Source organism: Chiloscyllium punctatum, chromosome 28 (assembly GCF_047496795.1).
Source record: "Chiloscyllium punctatum isolate Juve2018m chromosome 28, sChiPun1.3, whole genome shotgun sequence".
Lineage (NCBI taxonomy): Eukaryota > Metazoa > Chordata > Chondrichthyes > Orectolobiformes > Hemiscylliidae > Chiloscyllium > Chiloscyllium punctatum.
The window spans coordinates 8,940,405-8,958,568 of record NC_092766.1 but is presented as its reverse complement, the minus strand read 5'-3'; the positions used below and the strand labels follow the sequence as shown (position 1 = coordinate 8,958,568).

At 47.7% G+C, this 18,164-nt stretch overlaps 1 protein-coding gene across 2 annotated transcripts in view; it reads left to right on the top strand.

The window, feature by feature from the left end:
• LOC140453984 (integrin alpha-10-like) overlaps positions 1–18,164 on the top strand; it is a 98,557-nt gene that overhangs the window by 71,494 nt on the left and 8,899 nt on the right. The window contains exons 16-19 of one of the 2 annotated variants that reach the window (XM_072548894.1): positions 1,799–1,888; positions 8,002–8,089; positions 10,760–10,873; positions 11,875–11,982. In XM_072548894.1, the coding sequence (XP_072404995.1) occupies positions 1,799–1,888; positions 8,002–8,089; positions 10,760–10,873; positions 11,875–11,982 (400 nt within the window). Of the gene's footprint in view, positions 1–1,798; positions 1,889–7,998; positions 8,090–10,759; positions 10,874–11,874; positions 11,983–18,164 lie in introns of both variants that reach the window. The other variant, XM_072548893.1, reaches the window with a different exon arrangement.

The window sequence follows — 18,164 nt, the reverse complement described above, 5'->3', positions numbered from 1 at the left end:
CCTCACTCCCTGACATTCTCCCTCACTCCCTGACCCTCCAAGTGTTAGACCCTCACTCCCTGACCCTCTGAGTGTTAGACCCTCACTCCCTGACACTCCGAGTGTTAGACCCTCACTCCCTGACTCTCCGAGTGTTAGACCCTCACTCCCTGACAATCTCACTGACACTCTCCCTCACTCCCTGACCCTCCGAGTGTTAGACCCTCACTCCCTGACTCTCCAAGTGTTAGACCCTCACTCCCTGAACCTCCGAGTGTCAGACCCTCACTCCCTGAACCCCCGAGTGTTAGACCCTCACTCCCTGAACCCCCGAGTGTTAGACCCTCACTCCCTGACAATCTCCCTGACCACTCTCCCTCACTCCCTGACCCTCCGAGAGTTAGACCCTCACTCCCTGACACTCTCCCTCATTCCCTGACCCTCCGAGTGTTAGACCCGCACTCCCTGACCCTCCGAGTGTTAGACCCTCACTCCCTGACACTCTTCCTCACTCCCTGACCCTCCGAGTAGCGGACCCTTATGTTGTCAAGCCTCTAAGCTGCTTTCCTAACTCGCTGTGTTTGTCTCTTTATCTCCCATTGAGCTGCTTCAGCTCTTTATAATGGTTCCTAAGGTGGCTTAGTGTTAAAGCTTTCATCCATTTCATGTTCCCCTGAAGTACTTATTGAGGTCTTTTCTGGAGGAAGGTTGCTATATAAATGATAGCTTTTGTTGTAGCTAATGTACTGAATCATGGCTCAGCCTTGTGACCAAGGATTGCATACTGGTTTCTCAGTAGCTGAAGGAGGGCTTATTGACGCTGTTAATTTCTTTGCCTCATTCTCTTCTTAGTACCCTGGAGTGAGTTCTGGAGGCTCTCTCTCTCTCTCTCGGATTCTGGCTCTCTGATTCTCTCTCTCTTTCTCTCTTTCTCTGTCTCGCTCTCTCTCTGTCTTTGTCTGTCTCTCTCTCTCTCTGTCGGATTCTCTCTCTCTCTCTCTCGCTCCTCTGACTCTGTCTTTCTCTCTCTCTCTCTGAATTTCTCTCTCTCTCTCTCTCTCTCTCTCTGTCTTTCTCTGTCTCTCTCTCTCTGTCGGATTCTCTCTCTCTCTCTCTCTCTCTTTCTTTCTCTCTCTCTCTCTCTCGCTCCTCTGACTCTGTCTCTCTCTCTCTCTCTCTGACTTTCTCTCTCTCTCTCTCTCTCTCTCTCTCTCTCTGTCTCTCTGACTCTCTGACTCTCTGACTCTCTCTCTCTCTCTCTCTGTCTCTCTCTCTCTGACTCTCTCGCTCTCTCTCTCTCTGTCTCTCTCTCTCTGTCGGATTCTCTCTCTCTCTCTCTCTCTTTCTTTCTCTCTCTCTCTCTCTCGCTCCTCTGACTCTGTCTCTCTCTCTCTCTCTCTGACTTTCTCTCTCTCTCTCTCTCTCTCTCTCTCTCTCTCTGACTTTCTCTCTCTCTCTCTCTCTCTCTCTGTCTCTCTGTCTCTCTGACTCTCTCTCTCTCTCTCTCTCTGTCTCTCTCTCTCTGACTCTCTCGCTCTCTCTCTCTCTGTCTCTCTCTCTCTTCTCTCTCTCTCTCTCACTCTGACTGCATGGAAACCTTCCTCATTGAAACCTTCCTCATTGCCTTCTGTGTTTTTAACAGAAGCTCTTGGCCAATGCATCCTATTCACTCCCTCAGTCACTCCAAAGAGCTGGCTTTGAGGGGCGTTGTGGTTCTGAGGATAGTAACTACATTAGGTTTGACCCCCAGGTCTGGCTCTGTATTTCTGGGGCTTGAGGGACTCACTCCAGAGTTAACGAAAATGTTTCCACTTTGCAGCGACAGTACAGAGCTGAATGAGACTCTTGCTGATAACACCGTGTACCTGTGGGCAGCTGTCCAGTATGAAGCAGATCTCCTCCTCACCAGGTAAGAGCTGTCACTCAGATTGCCATTTCCTCATGCTATTACCATCGTGAGTTAAACCCTTCCTGAGAATCCATAACGAAAGAAGCCAATAAGTTGATAGCAGGTAGGACCTCAATACCAGAAACTTGGAGCTGCCTCTTCTGTCTCAGATGTTTGCTGATCTCATGCGTCCTTCTAGTGTGTACGGATTTAATGAGTCCAGCTTTGGTGACTCACTTTCTAGGCTGTTCAGTTCCTTCCCCCGTGTTTGAACGTGTCCTTCCTCGTCAGTCGGTCCCTTTGTAAGTACAGTAACTCCTGAAGAAAGCTTCCAATAGCTGAATCCCATTCCCCTGACAGCCGAAGCTGCTGAGGGTTTTCCATGTTTCTAGGACTCTCCCTGCCGCAGTATTTTGATGACACTGGATGGGGGTCAGTCCTCTGTAATCTGAGAGAACACTGGAAACCCACAGCAGGTGAGAGAGAAATATAGTTTCTCAACACCCATGACCTTCCAGCACAACCGTCCCTAAGGGTCACCATCAGAACAGTTCGGTGAATCTTTTCCAGCTCTTTCTGTTCTTAGTTCAATTCTTCAGCATCTGCAGTAGCCCCTTTTCACCGTGCCCTTTAACCTGGAACACAGGGAGAACTAGCCATTTGGATACAGAACTGGCTCAAAGGTAGAAGACAGAGGGTGGTGGTGGAGGATTGTGTTTTTCAGACTGAAGGCCTGTGACCAGTGGAGTACCACAAGGATCGGTGCTGGGTCCTCTACTTTTTGTCATTTACATAAATGATTTGGATGCAAGCATAAGAGGTACAGTTAGTAAGTTTGCAGATGACACCAAAATTGGAGGTGTAGTGGACAGCGAAGAGGGTTACCTCAGATTACAACAGGATCTTGACCAGATGGGCCAAGGGGCTGAGAAGTGGCAGATGGAGTTTAATTCAGATAAATGCGAGGTGCTGCATTTTGGGAAAGCAAATCTTAGCAGGACTTATCCACTGAATGGTAAGGTCCTAGGGAGTGTTGCTGAACAAAGAGACCTTGGAGTACAGGTTCATAGCTCCTTGAACGTGGAGTCCCAGGTAGATAGGATAGTGAAGAAGGCGTTTGGTATGCTTTCCTTTATTGGTCAGAGTATTGAGTGCAGGAGTTGGAAGTCATGTTGCGGCTGTACAGGGCATTGGTTTGGCCACTGTTGGAATATTGCGTGCAGTTCTGGTCTCCTTCCTATCGGAAAGATGTTGTGAAACTTGAAAGGGTTCAGAAAAGATTTACAGGATGTTGCCAGGGTTGGAGGGTGTGAGCTACAGGGAGAGGCTGAACAGGCTGGGGCTGTTTTCCCTGGAGCGTCGGAGGCTGAGGGGTGATCTTATGAGGGGCATGGATAGGATAAATAGACAAAGTATTTTCCCTGGGGTGGGGGAATCCAGAACTAGAGGGCATAGGTTTAGGGTGAGAGGGGAAAGATATAAAAGAGACCTAAGGGGCAACTTTGTCACACAGAGGGTGGTACGTATATGGAATGGGCGTTGGAATGGGCTGCCAGAGGGAGTGGTGGAGGCTGGTACAATTGCAACATTTAAGAGGCATCTGGATGGGTATATGAATAGGAAGGGTTTGGAGGGATCTGGGTCAGGTGCTGGCAGGTGGGACTAGATTGGGTTGGGATATCTGGGTCAGCATGGACGGGTTGGACCGAAGGGTCTGTTTCCATGCTGTCCATCTCTATGACTCTAAGAGTCTGTGGTTGGAAGTAATGGATGTGTTTGAACTCTCTGCAGTTTGTTCAGATCCCAGCGTAAAGAGCCTAAGGGGATCTCAGCTCACATAGTTCCCCCAGACACTCACTCATAGAGAGACCAGAATAGTAACTGTGCAGGAAAACACAACCAGCAGGGGGTAGTATTGGGAGCTCTGCTGATGCCAGGAATGGAAGGGGTCAGGAGAATGGAAGATGCCTTCTGTATTCTAATCTGCACAGGTTCACCAGAAGGCTTCCTGCTTTGAGGAAATACAAATATAAACAAAGATTCCTTTTATTTGGCAATCAGAGTGATTTGATTGAACTGCAAAACAGCAAATGTGACGCTACTGTTTAAAAAGGGAGGTAGACAAAAGATGGGGAATTATAGACCAGTTAGTTTAACCTCTAGTGGGCAAGATGCTTGAGTCTATTATCAAAGAAGAAATAGCAAGGCATCTCGATAGATGGTAGACGCAGCATTGGTTCATGAAGGGCAGGTCATGCTAAACTAATCTTTTGGAACTCGATGAAGACGTTACGAGTAATTTGGACAATGGGGACCCAGTAGATGTGGTGTACCTAGATTTTCTAAAAGGCCTCCAACAAGGTGCCACACAAGAGGCTGCTACATAAGATAAAGATGCATGGCATTATGGATAAAGTATTATCATGGGTAAAGGATTGTTTAACCATCAGGAAGCAAAGAGTGGGGATAAAAGAGTGCTATTCTGGTTGGCGATCAGTAACTAGTGATGTGCCACAGGGATCAATGTTGGGACTACAATTGTTCACAACTTACATAGATGATTTGGAGTTGGGGACCACGCAGAGTGTGTCAAAGTTTGTGGATGACACTCAGATGAGTGGCAGAGCAAGGTTTGCAGAGGACTGTGAAACTCTGCAGAGGAATGTAAGTATTTTAAGTGAGTGGGCAAAGGTCTGGCAGATGGAAAACAATGTTAATAAATGTGAGGTCATCGATTTTGGTAGGAGTAACAGTAAAGAGGATTATTAGAACTTATAGAACATAGAACATTACAGTGCAGTACAGGCCCTTCAGCCCCCGATGTTGCACTGAACTGTGGAACCAATCTGAAGCCTGTCTGTCCTACACTATTCCATTTTCATCCATATGTTTATCATTTGACCATTTAAGTGCCCTTAAACTTAGCGACTCTACTCCTGTTGCAGGCAGTGTGTTCCACGTCCCTACTACTCTCTGAGTAAAGAAACTACCACTGACATCTGTCCTATATCTATCACCCCTCAATTTAAAGCCATGTCCCCTTGTGCTAGCCATCACCATCTGAGGGAAAAGACTCTCCCTGTCCACCCTATCTAACCCTCTGATTATCTTATATGTCTCAATTAAGTCACCTCTCAACCTTTTTCTCTCAAACGAAAACAGCCTCAAGTCCCTCAGCCTTTCCTCATAAAACCTGTGTCCGTATAAGGCAACATCTTCATAAATCTCCTCTGGACCCTTTCCAAAGCTTCCACATCCTTCCAAGAATGCAGTGACCAAAACTGTATACAACACGCCAAGTACGGCTGCACCAGAGTTTTGTACAGCTGTAACATGACCTCATGGCTCCAAAACTCAATCCCTCTATTAATAAAAGCAAACACACCATATGCCTTCTTAGCAACCCTGTCAACCTGAGTGGCAACTTTCAGTGATCTATGTACATGGACACCGAGATCTCTCTGCTCATCTACAATACCAAGAATCTTCCATTAGCCCAGTATTCTGCATTACTGTTACTCCTTCCAAAGTGAATCACCTCATACCTTTCTGCATTAAACTCATTTGCCACCTCTCAGCCCAGCTCTGCAGCTTAACTATGTCCCTCTGTAACCTGCAACATCCTTCAGGACTTTTCCACAACTCCACCGACCTTACTATAATCCACAAATTTAGTAACCTATCCTTCTACGCCCTCATCTAGGCCATTTATAAAAATGACAAACAGCAGTAACCCTAAAACAGATCCTTGCAGTACACTACAAGTAACTGAACTCCAAGATGACTATTTCCCATCAACCACCACCCTCTGTCTTCTTTCAGCTAGCCAATTTCTGATCCAAACCACTAAATCACCCTCAATCCCATGTCTCTGTATTTTGTGCAATAGCCTACCGTGGGGAACATTATCAAATGCTTTAATGAAGTTCATATACACTACATCAACCACTTTACCCTCATCCACCCCATGGTCACTTTCTTAAAGAACTCAGTAAGGTTTCTGAGGCACAACCTACCCTTCACAAAATCATGTTGACCATCCCTAAGCAACTTATTCCTTTCCAGATGATTATAAATCCTATCTCTTATAACATTTTCCAACACTTTACCCACAACTGAAGTAAGGCTCACTGCTCTATAAATTACCAGAGTTGTCTGTACTTCCCTTCTTGAACAAGGGAACAACATTTGCTGTCCTTCAGTCTTCTGGCACTATTCCTGTCAACATTGACAACATAAAGGTCAAAGGCTCTGCAATCTCCTCCCTGGCTTCCCAGAGAATCCTAGGATAAGTCCCATCTGGCCCAGGGAATTTATCAATTTTCACACTTTCCACAATTGCTAACACCTCCTCCTTGTGAACCTCAATCCCATCCCTAGTCTAGTTGCCTGTATCTCAGTATTCTCCTCGACAACAATGTCATTTTCCAGTGTGAATACTGACTTGAATGATAAAAAGTTGCAGCATGCTGCAATGCAGAGGGACCTGGGTGTCCTTGTGCATGAATCACAGAGGGTTGGTCTACAAGTACAACAAGTAATTAGGAAGGCAAATGGAATTTTGACCTTCATTGCTAAAGGGATTGAGTTTAAAAGCAGGAAGGTTATGTTGCAGCTGTATGGGGTGCTGGTGAGGCCACAACCATACTTAAGAAAGGATGTTCTGGCACTGGAGGGGCTGCAGAGGAGGTTCACTGGGTAGGTTCTGGAGTTGAGAGGGTTGGCTTATGAGGAGAGACTGAGTAGACTGGGATTATGTTCATCGGAATTTAGATGAATGAGAGAGGATCTTATAGAAACATATAAACTAATGAAGGGAACAGATAAGATAGAAGCAGAGAGGATACTTCCACTGGCAAGACCACCTCCTGACACTCTAAAGTCTATCCACCATCTCCAAGACACAGGTCAGGAGGGTGATGGAATACTCCCCACTTGCCCCTGGATGGGGCAGCTCCAACAACACTCAAGAAGCTCAACACCATCCAGGACTAAACAGCCGCTTGATTGGCACCACATCTGCAAGCATCCACTCCCTCCCCCACCGCCACTCAGCAGCAGCAGTGTGTACTATCTACAAGATGCACTGCAGAAATTCACCAAAGATCCTTAGACAGCGCCTTCCAAACCTATGACCACCTCCATCTAGAAGAACATGGGCAGCAGGTACTTAGGAACACCACCCCCTGCAAATTCCCCTCCAAGCCACTCACCACCCTGACTTGGAAATACACTGCTGTTCCTTCACAGTCATTGGGTCAAAAGCCTGGAACTCCCTCTCTCCTGGCACTGTGGGTGACCCCACAGCAAGTGGACTGCAGCGATTCAAGAAGGCAGCTCACCCCCACCTTCTCAAGGGGCAAATAGGGATGGGCTATCAGTGCTGGCCAGTCAGTCCCACAAATGAATAAAAAAAGGTGAAACTAGGACAAGAGGGCATCGCCTTGAGGTTAGAGGGAATAGATTTAGGTCTGAACTGAGAAGGAACTGCTTCACCCAGAGGGTGGTAAATCTATGGAATTCCTTGGGAAGTAATTTACGCTACTTTGGTAAATGTTTTATAAAGCTAAGATCGATTTTATTTTGAACAATAAAGGAATTAAGGGTTACGGTGAGTGGGGGGGAGCTAAGTGGAGCTGAGGCCATGAAAAGATCAGCCATGATCTTATTGAACGGCAGAGCAGGCTCGAAGGGCCGAATGGCCTACTCCTGCTCCTGGTTCTAATGTTCTAATGTATGTTTAACACCATGAAGAGAAGGAACTGAGTAGGTAAAGGTTGTTTGCAAATAATGAAGGCATTTCAATCAATAATACCGAATATACAATACAGGGTTAAATGTGCAACTTTCGAACAGAGCACAGGAGGTTCAACCTGTGGTTTGTATCAGCACATTAGTGACCAAGGCAAGAGCGAAAGGAATTCAGGGAGAGGGGAACAACAGAGAATGTAGATGGTGCCTGTCTGTGTGGAGAGTACATACTAGCAGTGAGCCATTGGGTTGTGCAGCCTGTTTCACTGTCATTCCAACCGGGCTGTCAAGGGCAGGCCGTTTCAGATGGTGCCTTAGAATATAATAACAGAAGGTGTCTGTGAACTGTGTTGTTGTTATAACCAGCTGCTTTCTCCCAGCAGTGAATCCATTCTCCAGCGTTATGAGATGCAGCAGGCGGCAGAGTCAGTACCTGAAGAAATCCGTCCAGACTTTAACCACACCTTCAAGGTAGAGATGGCCAGACAAGATGTTAAACCCTCAGACCATGTCACTGGCGACATTTAAACTAATCTTTGCTGTGTTTCTGGTTGCTCCTGTGGTTAGTGATTATTGTGCTAATGCTGGCTATAGTAGGGAGAATGAGAAGGGTCCATACCCTCCTAGATCTCCAGGGCTATCCACTCCGTGATCTGGGAATCACATGCCTGGACCCTTCCGACATCTCTCTCTGACAGGGATCACTGACGAAGGGTGAGAATGTCGTGTTGACAGGGCAGCACGGTGGCTCAGTGGTTAGCACTGCAGCTTCATATCACCAGGGACCTGGGTTCGATTCCAGCCTCGGGTCACTGTCCGTGTGGAGTTTGCACATACTCCCCGTGTCTGCATGGGTTTCCTGTGGGTGTTCCAGTTTCCTCCCACAGTCCAAAGATGTGCAGGTTAGGGTGGATTGGCTGTGGGAAATTGTCCCCTAATGTCCAGGGATGTGCAGGTTAGGGTGGATTGGCCGTGGGAAATTGTACCATAGTACCCAGGGATGTGTAGGTTAGGGTGGATTGGCCATGGGAAATTGTCCCCTAGTGTCCAGGGATGTGCAGGTTAGGGTCGATTGGCCATGGGAAATTGTCCCATAGTGTCCAGGGATGTGCAGGTTAGGGTGGACTGGCCATGGGAAATTGTCCCCTAGTGTCCAGGGATGTGCAGGTTAGGGTGGGATTGGCCATGGGAAATTGTCCCATAGTGTTCAGGGATGTGCAGGTTAGGGTGGATTGGCCATGGGAAATTGTCCCATAGTGTCCAGGGATGTGCAGGTTAGGGTGGACTGGCCATGGGAAATTGTCCCCTAGTGTCCAGGGATGTGCAGGTTAGGGTGGACTGGCCATGGGAAATTGTCCCATAGTGTTCAGGGATGTGCAGGTTAGGGTGGATTGGCCATGGGAAATTGTCCCATAGTGTCCAGGGATGTGCAGGTTAGGGTGGACTGGCCATGGGAAATTGTCCCATAGTGTCCAGGGATGTGCAGGTTAGGGTGGACTGGCCATGGGAAATTGTCCCCTAGTGTCCAGGGATGTGCAGGTTAGGGTGGGTTGGCCATGGGAAATTGTCCCATAGTGTTCAGGGATGTGCAGGTTAGGGTGGACTGGCCATGGGAAATTGTCCCCTAGTGTCCAGGGATGTGCAGGTTAGGGTGGACTGGCCATGGGAAATTGTCCCATAGTGTCCAGGGATGTGCAGGTTAGGGTGGGTTGGCCATGTGAAATTGTCCCATAGTGTTCAGGGATGTGCAGGTTAGGGTCGATTGGCCATGGGAAATTGTCCCCTGGTGTCCAGGGATGTGCAGGTTAGGGTGGACTGGCCATGGGAAATTGTCCCATAGTGTCCAGGGATGTGCAGGTTAGGGTGGATTGGCCATGGGAAATTGTCCCATAGTGCCCAGGGATGTGCAGGTTAGGGTTGACTGGCCATGGGAAATTGTCCCATAGTGCCCAGGGATGTGCAGGTTCGGGTGGACTGGCCATGGGAAATTGTCCCATAGTGTTCAGGGATGTGCAGGTTAGGGTCGATTGGCCATGGGAAATTGTCCCATAGTGTCCAGGGATGTGCAGGTTAGGGTGGATTGGCCATGGGAAATTGTCCCCTAGTGTCCAGGGATGTGCAGGTTAGGGTGGACTGGCCATGGGAAATTGTCCCATAGTGCCCAGGGATGTGCAGGTTAGGGTGGATTGGCCATGGGAAATTGTCCCATAGTGCCCAGGGATGTGCAGGTTAGGGTGGGTTGGCCATGGGAAATTGTCCCATAGTGCCCAGGGATGTGCAGGTTAGGGTGGATTGGCCATGGGAAATTGTCCCATAGTGCCCAGGGATGTGCAGGTTAGGGTGGATTGGCCATGGGAAATTGTCCCATAGTGCCCAGGGATGTGCAGGCTATGTAGGTTAAGCCATGGGAGATGCAGGGTGACAGGGATTGGGTAGGGGAGTGTCTGGGTGGGATGGTCTTTGACGGACCAGTGTGGACTTGGTGGATTGAATGGCCTCCTTCCACACTGTAGGATACTATGACAGTTATAGCCACATAGGACCTGAACCGTCTGCTCAGTCCGTAAATACCAGATCCTGTGCGACACTGAGCGTTACGCACCGAGAATGGCCCAGCTCCCATGGATAGGGGCAGAGAGTATGAGTCAGGCTGGGTCACTCAGCCTAGTCTGCCCATAGTCTCTGTGAGGATGGAAATGAGGAGTCCATTCTGCACCATGAGATGGTTCCATCGTTCAGTAACTGTTACCAACAGCTGATGTACTGACAGCATTGTTCTCGTATTCCAGGTTTCCTTTTGCAATGGCTGCTGTCACTGAAACACGGGGCTGAGGAAATAGGGGAATGTGTACTCTAGTCAAGGTCAGTGGCTGGAGAAGAGGGAAGAGGATTGAGAATGTTAGTGCGGAGGAATCAGTCAGTCAGTCCAACGACAGTATGTTCACTATGTTTCTCCTTATACTTCACAACCACCTGATGAAGGAGCAGTGCTCCAAAAGCTAGTGCTTCCAAATAAACCTGTTGGACTATATCCTTTTGTTGTGTGATTTTCAACTTTGTCCACCCCAGTCCAACACCAGTTCCTCCAAACCATTACCTCATAAATCTGTGATCTTTATTGCACCTAATTTGTGCTTTTAGATCAAAAACCTGGGCTGCTTTCCTGCTGAAGGTTTGGAAGCTAAAATCTACATTCCGACCATGATCAACGCATACTATCACATTTCAGCAGTGACCACCGCCTTTACCGAGCCAGTAAGTACACAGTGAATCATTCCGTATTGCAAGAAGGAGTTAGGTATGGTTCTCAGGGCTAAAGGGAGAAAGCGGGAACATGCTACTGAGTTGGATGATCAGAAATGATCGTGGATGGGCATTTGAGATATAACATTCCGAGATTGCAGGAAATTGGGATTAATGTGCCTTTAGTTAAAAATCACACAGCACCAGGTTATAGCCCAACAGGTTTATTTGGAAGCACTAGCTTTCGGAGCACTGCTCCTTCATCAGGTGGTTATGAAGCTCCTGCTTTCAAATAAACCTGTTGGATTGTAACCTGGTGCTGTGTGATTTCTAACTCAGACCACCCCAGTCCAACACCAGCATCTCCAAATCATGCACCTTTAGTGGTAGTAATGTCGGTGCAGACTTGATGGGCCGAAGGGCCTTTTCAGTACTGTATGAATCGATGAATCAGATTGGATGGCAGCAGGATCCACGGCTGAATGGCCTCCTGCTGCTCGTTTTTTAATGTTTCTATGCAAGCTGTGAAATAGGAGACACGTTGACTCACCATTCAGAGCAGGGTAATTGGGTTTGCAGTTCCAATGGGGAAACTCTGAGAATAGACAGGAAGTGAAGGTGGCAAAGATGTTGCTGCTCTTTGGAAGAGTATAGTGTCCAGTATTGTTACTGAGACCATGATGTTACATTTCTCCTCAATTGACTGGTGCTGTAAAAGACTCTGTCCCTGCTCAAGCCAGAAAGTGGATCTTGTGTGACAGGAAGATCAGGATTATCAGTGACACACCTTCACGTAAACCACTGCAATTCAGGAGCGATCACTGTAGAAACAGCAATGTGCATACCCTGCCTAAACACAGCATGTTTAACTGTGTCCTGTTCCTGCTAGTGCAACCATCAGGGTTCATGCCTTTGGCTCCTGGTCTCCTCTCCCAGGTCAAGCTGTACAGGAGTCAATGTGGGTCAGGGAAACTCACAGTCTGACTGCCCTCGGTAACTCTTTCTTTTCACAGGTCCTGGGAATAAATTGCTCCATGAGCAATGCTACAGATCGACTGAGGGCAAACCAAGACAAAGCCACAGAGGTCCTCAGCAGGGATTTCACATACGTCAACCGCCTGGTACTTAATCGATACCACCAACTGCACCTGAGAGAACAGGGAGGGAAGGCAGTAAGGACAAGCAGAGAGGAAGGGTGGGCAGAGGGATACAGAGAGGATTGGGAGGGACACGGGCAGAGGGAGGGAGAGAGGATTGGGAGGGACACGGGCAGAGGGAGGGAGGGAGGATTGGGAGGGGCACGGGCAGAGGGATACAGAGAGGATTGGGAGGGACACGGGCAGAGGGAGGGAGAGGATTGGGAGGGGCACGGGCAGAGGGATACAGAGAGGATTGGGAGGGACACGGGCAGAGGGAGGGAGAGAGGATTGGGAGGGGCATGGGCAGAGGGAGGGAGAGAGGATTGGGAGGGGCATGGGCAGAGGGAGGGAGAGAGGATTGGGAGGGGCATGGGCAGAGGGAGGGAGAGAGGATTGGGAGGGACATGGGCAGAGGGAGGGAGGGAGAGGATTGGGAGGGACACGGGCAGAGGGAGGGAGAGAGGATTGGGAGGGGCATGGGCAGAGGGAGGGAGGGAGAGGATTGGGAGGGACACGGGCAGAGGGAGGGAGAGAGGATTGGGAGGGGCATGGGCAGAGGGAGGGAGGGAGAGGATTGGGAGGGACACGGGCAGAGGGAGGGAGAGAGGATTGGGAGGGACACGGGCAGAGGGAGGGAGGGAGAGGATTGGGAGGGACATGGGGAGAGGGAGGGACATGGGCAGAGGGAGGGAGGGAGGGAGAGGATTGGGAGGGGCATGGGCAGAGGGAGGGAGAGAGGATTGGGAGGGACATGGGCAGAGGGAGGGAGAGAGGATTGGGAGGGACATGGGCAGAGGGAGGGAGAGAGGATTGGGAGGGACATGGGGAGAGGGAGGGACACGGGCAGAGGGAGGGAGGGAGAGGATTGGGAGGGGCATGGGCAGAGGGAGGGAGAGAGGATTGGGAGGGGCATGGGCAGAGGGAGGAGAGAGGATTGGGAGGGACATGGGGAGAGGGAGGGAGGGAGAGGATTGGGAGGGACATGGGCAGAGGGAGGGAGAGGATTGGGAGGGGCATGGGCAGAGGGAGGGAGAGGATTGGGAGGGACATGGGGAGAGGGAGGGAGGGAGAGGATTGGGAGGGACACGGGCAGAGGGAGGGAGAGGATTGGGAGGGACATGGGGAGAGGGAGGGAGGGAGAGGATTGGGAGGGACATGGGGAGAGGGAGGGAGAGAGAGGATTGGGAGGGACATGGGCAGAGGGGAATAGCTGGGGGGGAGTAGACAGAGAGGGAGAGAGAGAGACATTGGTGAGGCCACTTTTGGAGTATGTTATGAAGTTGAAGGTGTTACTGTCCCTTGAAGAGAGTGTGAAGACTGTTTTGCACTGAGAGCCTACAGGCACATGGTACAGTCTGTAGACAGGCCAACAAGAGGTGAAGCCACATTGGATTTGGTACTGGGGAATGAACCCAGCCAGGTGTTAGACTTGGGGGTAGGTGAGCACTTTGGTGATAGTGACCACAATTTGGTTACGTTTACTTTAGCAAAGGAAAGGGATAGATACATACTGCATGGCAAGGGTTGAAGCTGGGGGAAAGGCAATTATGAGGTGATGAGGCAAGATTTAGGAAGCATAGGATGGGGAAGGAAACTGCAGGGGACGGGCACAATTAAAATATGGAGCTAATTCAAGGAACAGCGACTGCGTGTCCTTGATAAGTATGTACCTGTCAGGCTGGGAGGGAGTGGTCGAACGAGGGAACCGTAGTCTACTAAAGACATTCAATCTCTTGTCAAGAGGAAGAAGGAGGTTTACGTAAAGATGAGTTGTGAAGGCTCAGTTAGGGCACTTGAGTGTTATAGGTTAGCCAGGAAGGACCAAAAGAGAGGGCTAAGAGGAGCCAGGAGGGACATGAGAGGTCTTTGCCAGGTAGGATCAAGGAAAACCCCAAAATTTTCTATAGGTATGTCAGGAATAAAAGAATGACTGGAGTGAGATTTTCCTGCTCCTTGGATGCTGCCTGAACTGCTGTGCTTTTCCAGCATCACTAATCCAGAAAATGGAGTAAGATTAGAGCCAGTCAAGGACAGTAGTGGGAAGATGTGCATGGAGTCTGAGGAGATAGGAGAGGCGCTAATGAATATTTTTCATCAGTATTCACACAGGAAAAAGATAATGTTGTCGAGGAGAATGGGATTGAGGTTCACAAAGAGGAGGTGTTAGCAATTTTGGAAAGTGTATGTTACTCATACTTTAACAGATCATGAGGTGAGGTGAGCTTTTCTGGGTGTTTGGTTTAATTAGCAGAAAGGTTCACTGCCATGTTGTAACAGTCTGGGGGCTCGGGTCTGTGATTTGGACAGGTTTAAACAGAATCAGTCTGAGATTTACACAGATTTGAATAGATTTAGGGTACGACAGATCCCAGCTGATTTATACACTTGCTGATTAGTGTCCTAGATCTTTAAATAAAACATAGGTGAGGCAATTTGTTTAATGTTGGTTACTTGTGGTTGGTTAAATTAAAATTGAGAGAAATTAAGATTGCTAAAGGGGTTCTGGGGTTTGAAGATGATTTTGAAATTTGCCAAGAAATTTTAGAAGGACAGAAAAAGGCCATACTTTTAGAATTAACGAAGAGGTTAGAAATGGGCTTAACCAAGGACAAAAGGAAAGCAGAAATTGTAAGGGAGTTACTCAAACACTTAGCTGTGTCAGAGAAACAGACAAGTGCAGTAGTGTTAGAAAAACTTAAATTACAATTGAAGAAAATGGAGTTAGAAGATAAAGAGAGAGAGAGAGAGAGGAAAGGAAAGAGAGAGAATTTCAACTTCAGAAGTTGCGACTTAGCAAAGTTGTTAATAGGATGGAGATGAAGAGAGAAGGTAGTGATATACACAAATATGTTAAAATACTGTCACATTTTGATGAGAAAGATGTCGAAGCCTTCTTTATTTCATTTGAAAAACTGGCTAGGCAGATGGAGTGGTCAGAGGACTTACGGGTAATGCTAGTTCAGACTAAACTGGTCGGCAAAACTAGTGAGACATTTGCCGCACTGTCAGATGAGGGGTCAAGAGATTATAAAGAGGTTAAACAGGCTATTTTAGGTGCTTATGAATTGGTACCAGAAACACCTATTCAGCGGTTCAGAAACATAAAGAAGGAACCAGGTCAGACTTAGGTTGGATTCGAAAGTACTAAACGTCGTCATTTTGATAGATGGGTAAAAATAGATAAAACCTCCAGAGAGTTTATTCTGCTGGAGGTGTTGAAAAACTCACTTCCAGAGATGGTAAGAATTCATGTGGGTGAATAGAAAGTTCAAGAAGTGAGAAGAGCAGCAGAGAAGGCAGGTGAAAATACAGTGGTGCGTAAAGGAAAGGTCAGCTTCTGGTAAGAATAGAAATTGGGAGAAGGGGAGACCCTACACTACAAAACAACGAGTAGAGAACACTAGTAATTGTTTACCACAGGTTAAAAAAGAAGCCCAAGAGGGTGGGAAGGAAGTGTTTCCACTGTGGTAAAGTGGGATATGTGAAGTCACAGTGCTGGTCGTTAAAGAAAGGCACTCTGGGAAAAGATGTGGTAGAAGAAGCTAAACCAGTGGCATTAGTGAAGGTAGTAAAGGAAATCCCAAGAGGAGCCGAGGAGCTGCAGGGGAGTACACAGCCGAGGCAGGGGCTGGGTATGGAGTTAGTACCCGATCTGTACAAAGGATTCACCTCTGTGGGTAAAGTTTACTCAGAAGGAACAGGGGGAGAAGGGAAAGAAGTTATAATTTTGAGAGTTACAGGATCTAACCAGTCTCAAATAAAAAGAGATGAACATATTTGCACTCCAACCTGTTGCCCGAGACAGTGGTAATTTGGGATAGGCAGACAGAAATTTAGCATTCCCCGTGTAAGATCAGGTTGGAGTGCCAACTCAAGACTGGGGAAGTAACAGTGGGTGTGATTGACAGGGTGTCAGTTCCAGGAATTCAGTTTGTTCTTGGGAATGATTTGGCAGGATCCAAGGTGGGAATGACACCCTTTGTGGAGAAGCCCAAGGAAGACCAAAAAAGTGAGGAGTTAAAACAGAAATATCCTGGTATTTTCCCAGACTGTGTAGTAACAAGATCTCACTATCATAAGTCACAGCATGAAGCGAAAAATAAAGAGAAAGACGAAGGAGTTGAGGTTCAAGTTAGCGGATATTCTGTTTGACGTAACGGTGCAGGAAAAACCTGAACAGGCAGAGGGTCAGGCAGAAGTGTTTAGTCCTGAAAGGCTAAGGGACTTGTAACAGCAAGACAACACAATAAAAGGTATATATGTGGATACGTACCTCCGAAAAGGAGGCAGAGGATAATCATGAGGGTTATTATCTGAAAGACAGAACGCTAAGATGGAAATGGAGACCACGCCAAGTTAGTGCAGAGGAGAAATGGACCGAATTACACCAGATTGCGTTGCCAATAGTATACAGGCAGGAAGTGTTACGGGTAGCACATGAACTACCTGTAGGAGGTCACCTTGGAGTACAAGAGACTCAGGCTAAGGTAAAAAAAACATTTCTATTGGTCTGGAATGCACAAGGATGTGGTTACCTTTTGCTGTATATGTCATATATGCCAAATGGTAAGTAAGCCACAGGTGGTAATAAAAACCAGCACCTTTGTAGCTAATTTCCACATTCGAAGAACCTTTCACGCGGGTTATAATTGATTGTGTAGGTCCCCACCCGAGAACTAAAAGTGGGAACCAGTACTTGTTAACTATAATGGATGTGTCTATCAGATTTGTGCAGGCAATTCCATGACGGAGTATTAAGGCAAAAAAAGTGGCAGAGAAGTTAATAGCTTTCTTCATGTGGTATGGGCTACCCAGAGAGATTCAGTCAGCCCAAGGGGCTAGTTTTACTGCTCGGCTATTTAAGGAAGTGATGGCTAGCTTAGGTATACTTGACTTTAAATCCAGTGTGTATCATCCTGAATCCCAGGGAGCTTTGGAAAGGTGACATCAGACCCTGAAGAACATACTGTCAGGGTTACCTGAGTGATTGGGATAAAGGTATCCCATTCATATTGTTTGCCATTAGAGACTCCCCAAACTAGTCTACTCGGTTTACTCACTTTGAGTTAATATTCGGACATGAAATGAGAGGCCCTTTGAAATTAATTAAAGAGAAATTGACAGGGCCGAAGTTGGAGATCTCACACTTGGATTATGTATTGGAGGTGAAGGAGAGATTAACTAAACAGCACCTGAAGAGGACACAGCATAGAATGAAGCAGGTGACAGATAAAATCTCTGAAATTTCGACATTTTCCCATGGGGATGATGTATTAGTATTGATACCAATGGTAGGAGATCCCTTCAAAGCCAGGTTTAGTGGTCCCTATCAAATTGAGAAAAACTTAAGTCAGGTAAACTGTCTGATAAAGATGCCGGATAAGAAAAAGCCGTATCGGGTATGTCATGTGAATTTGTTGCAACTTTATTATAACAGAGAGAAGGAACTGGAGAAACAAGTGTTAGTTACTGCCCCCAAGTCAAATCCAGATGTTATGGAGTTTGATGGGCCTCAAAGTACATTAAACAGTGAGGAAGACCTTGAGGAGTGGGATAGGGTTAGTAAACTATCTGTCTCAGGAGAAAGTGAGGATACCTCCTCCTGCTGCCCATTCAATCACGACCTCACCTTCCACCACCAAACCACCATATCCCAGACCATCCGCAATCTCATCCAGAGCCTCCAACCCCATTGTCAACGAATCCCATATTGCTCGATTCTACTTCCTACCCAAAATCCACAAACCTAACTGCCCCAGTCAACCTATCGTCTTGGCTCCTGCCTGCACCAAACTTATCTCCACATACCTTGACACCATTCTGTCCCCCTTAGTCCAGGAACTCCCCATCTATGTTCGGGATACCACTCACACCCTCAACCTCCTCCATGCCATTTGTTTCCCTGGCCTCCAATGCCTTATCTTTCCCATGAACATCCAGTCCCTATACACATCGATCCACCACAACAAAGGTCTCCAAGCCTTTTGTTTCTTCCTGTTACACCAGTACCCTTCCACTGACATTCTCATTCAACTGGCTGAACTGGTCCACACCCTCAATAATTTCTCCTCTCAATCCTCCCACTTCCTCCAGACCAAAGGGGTAGCCACGGGCACCCGTATGGACCCCAGCTATGCCTGTCTCTTCATCGGTTACGTAGAACA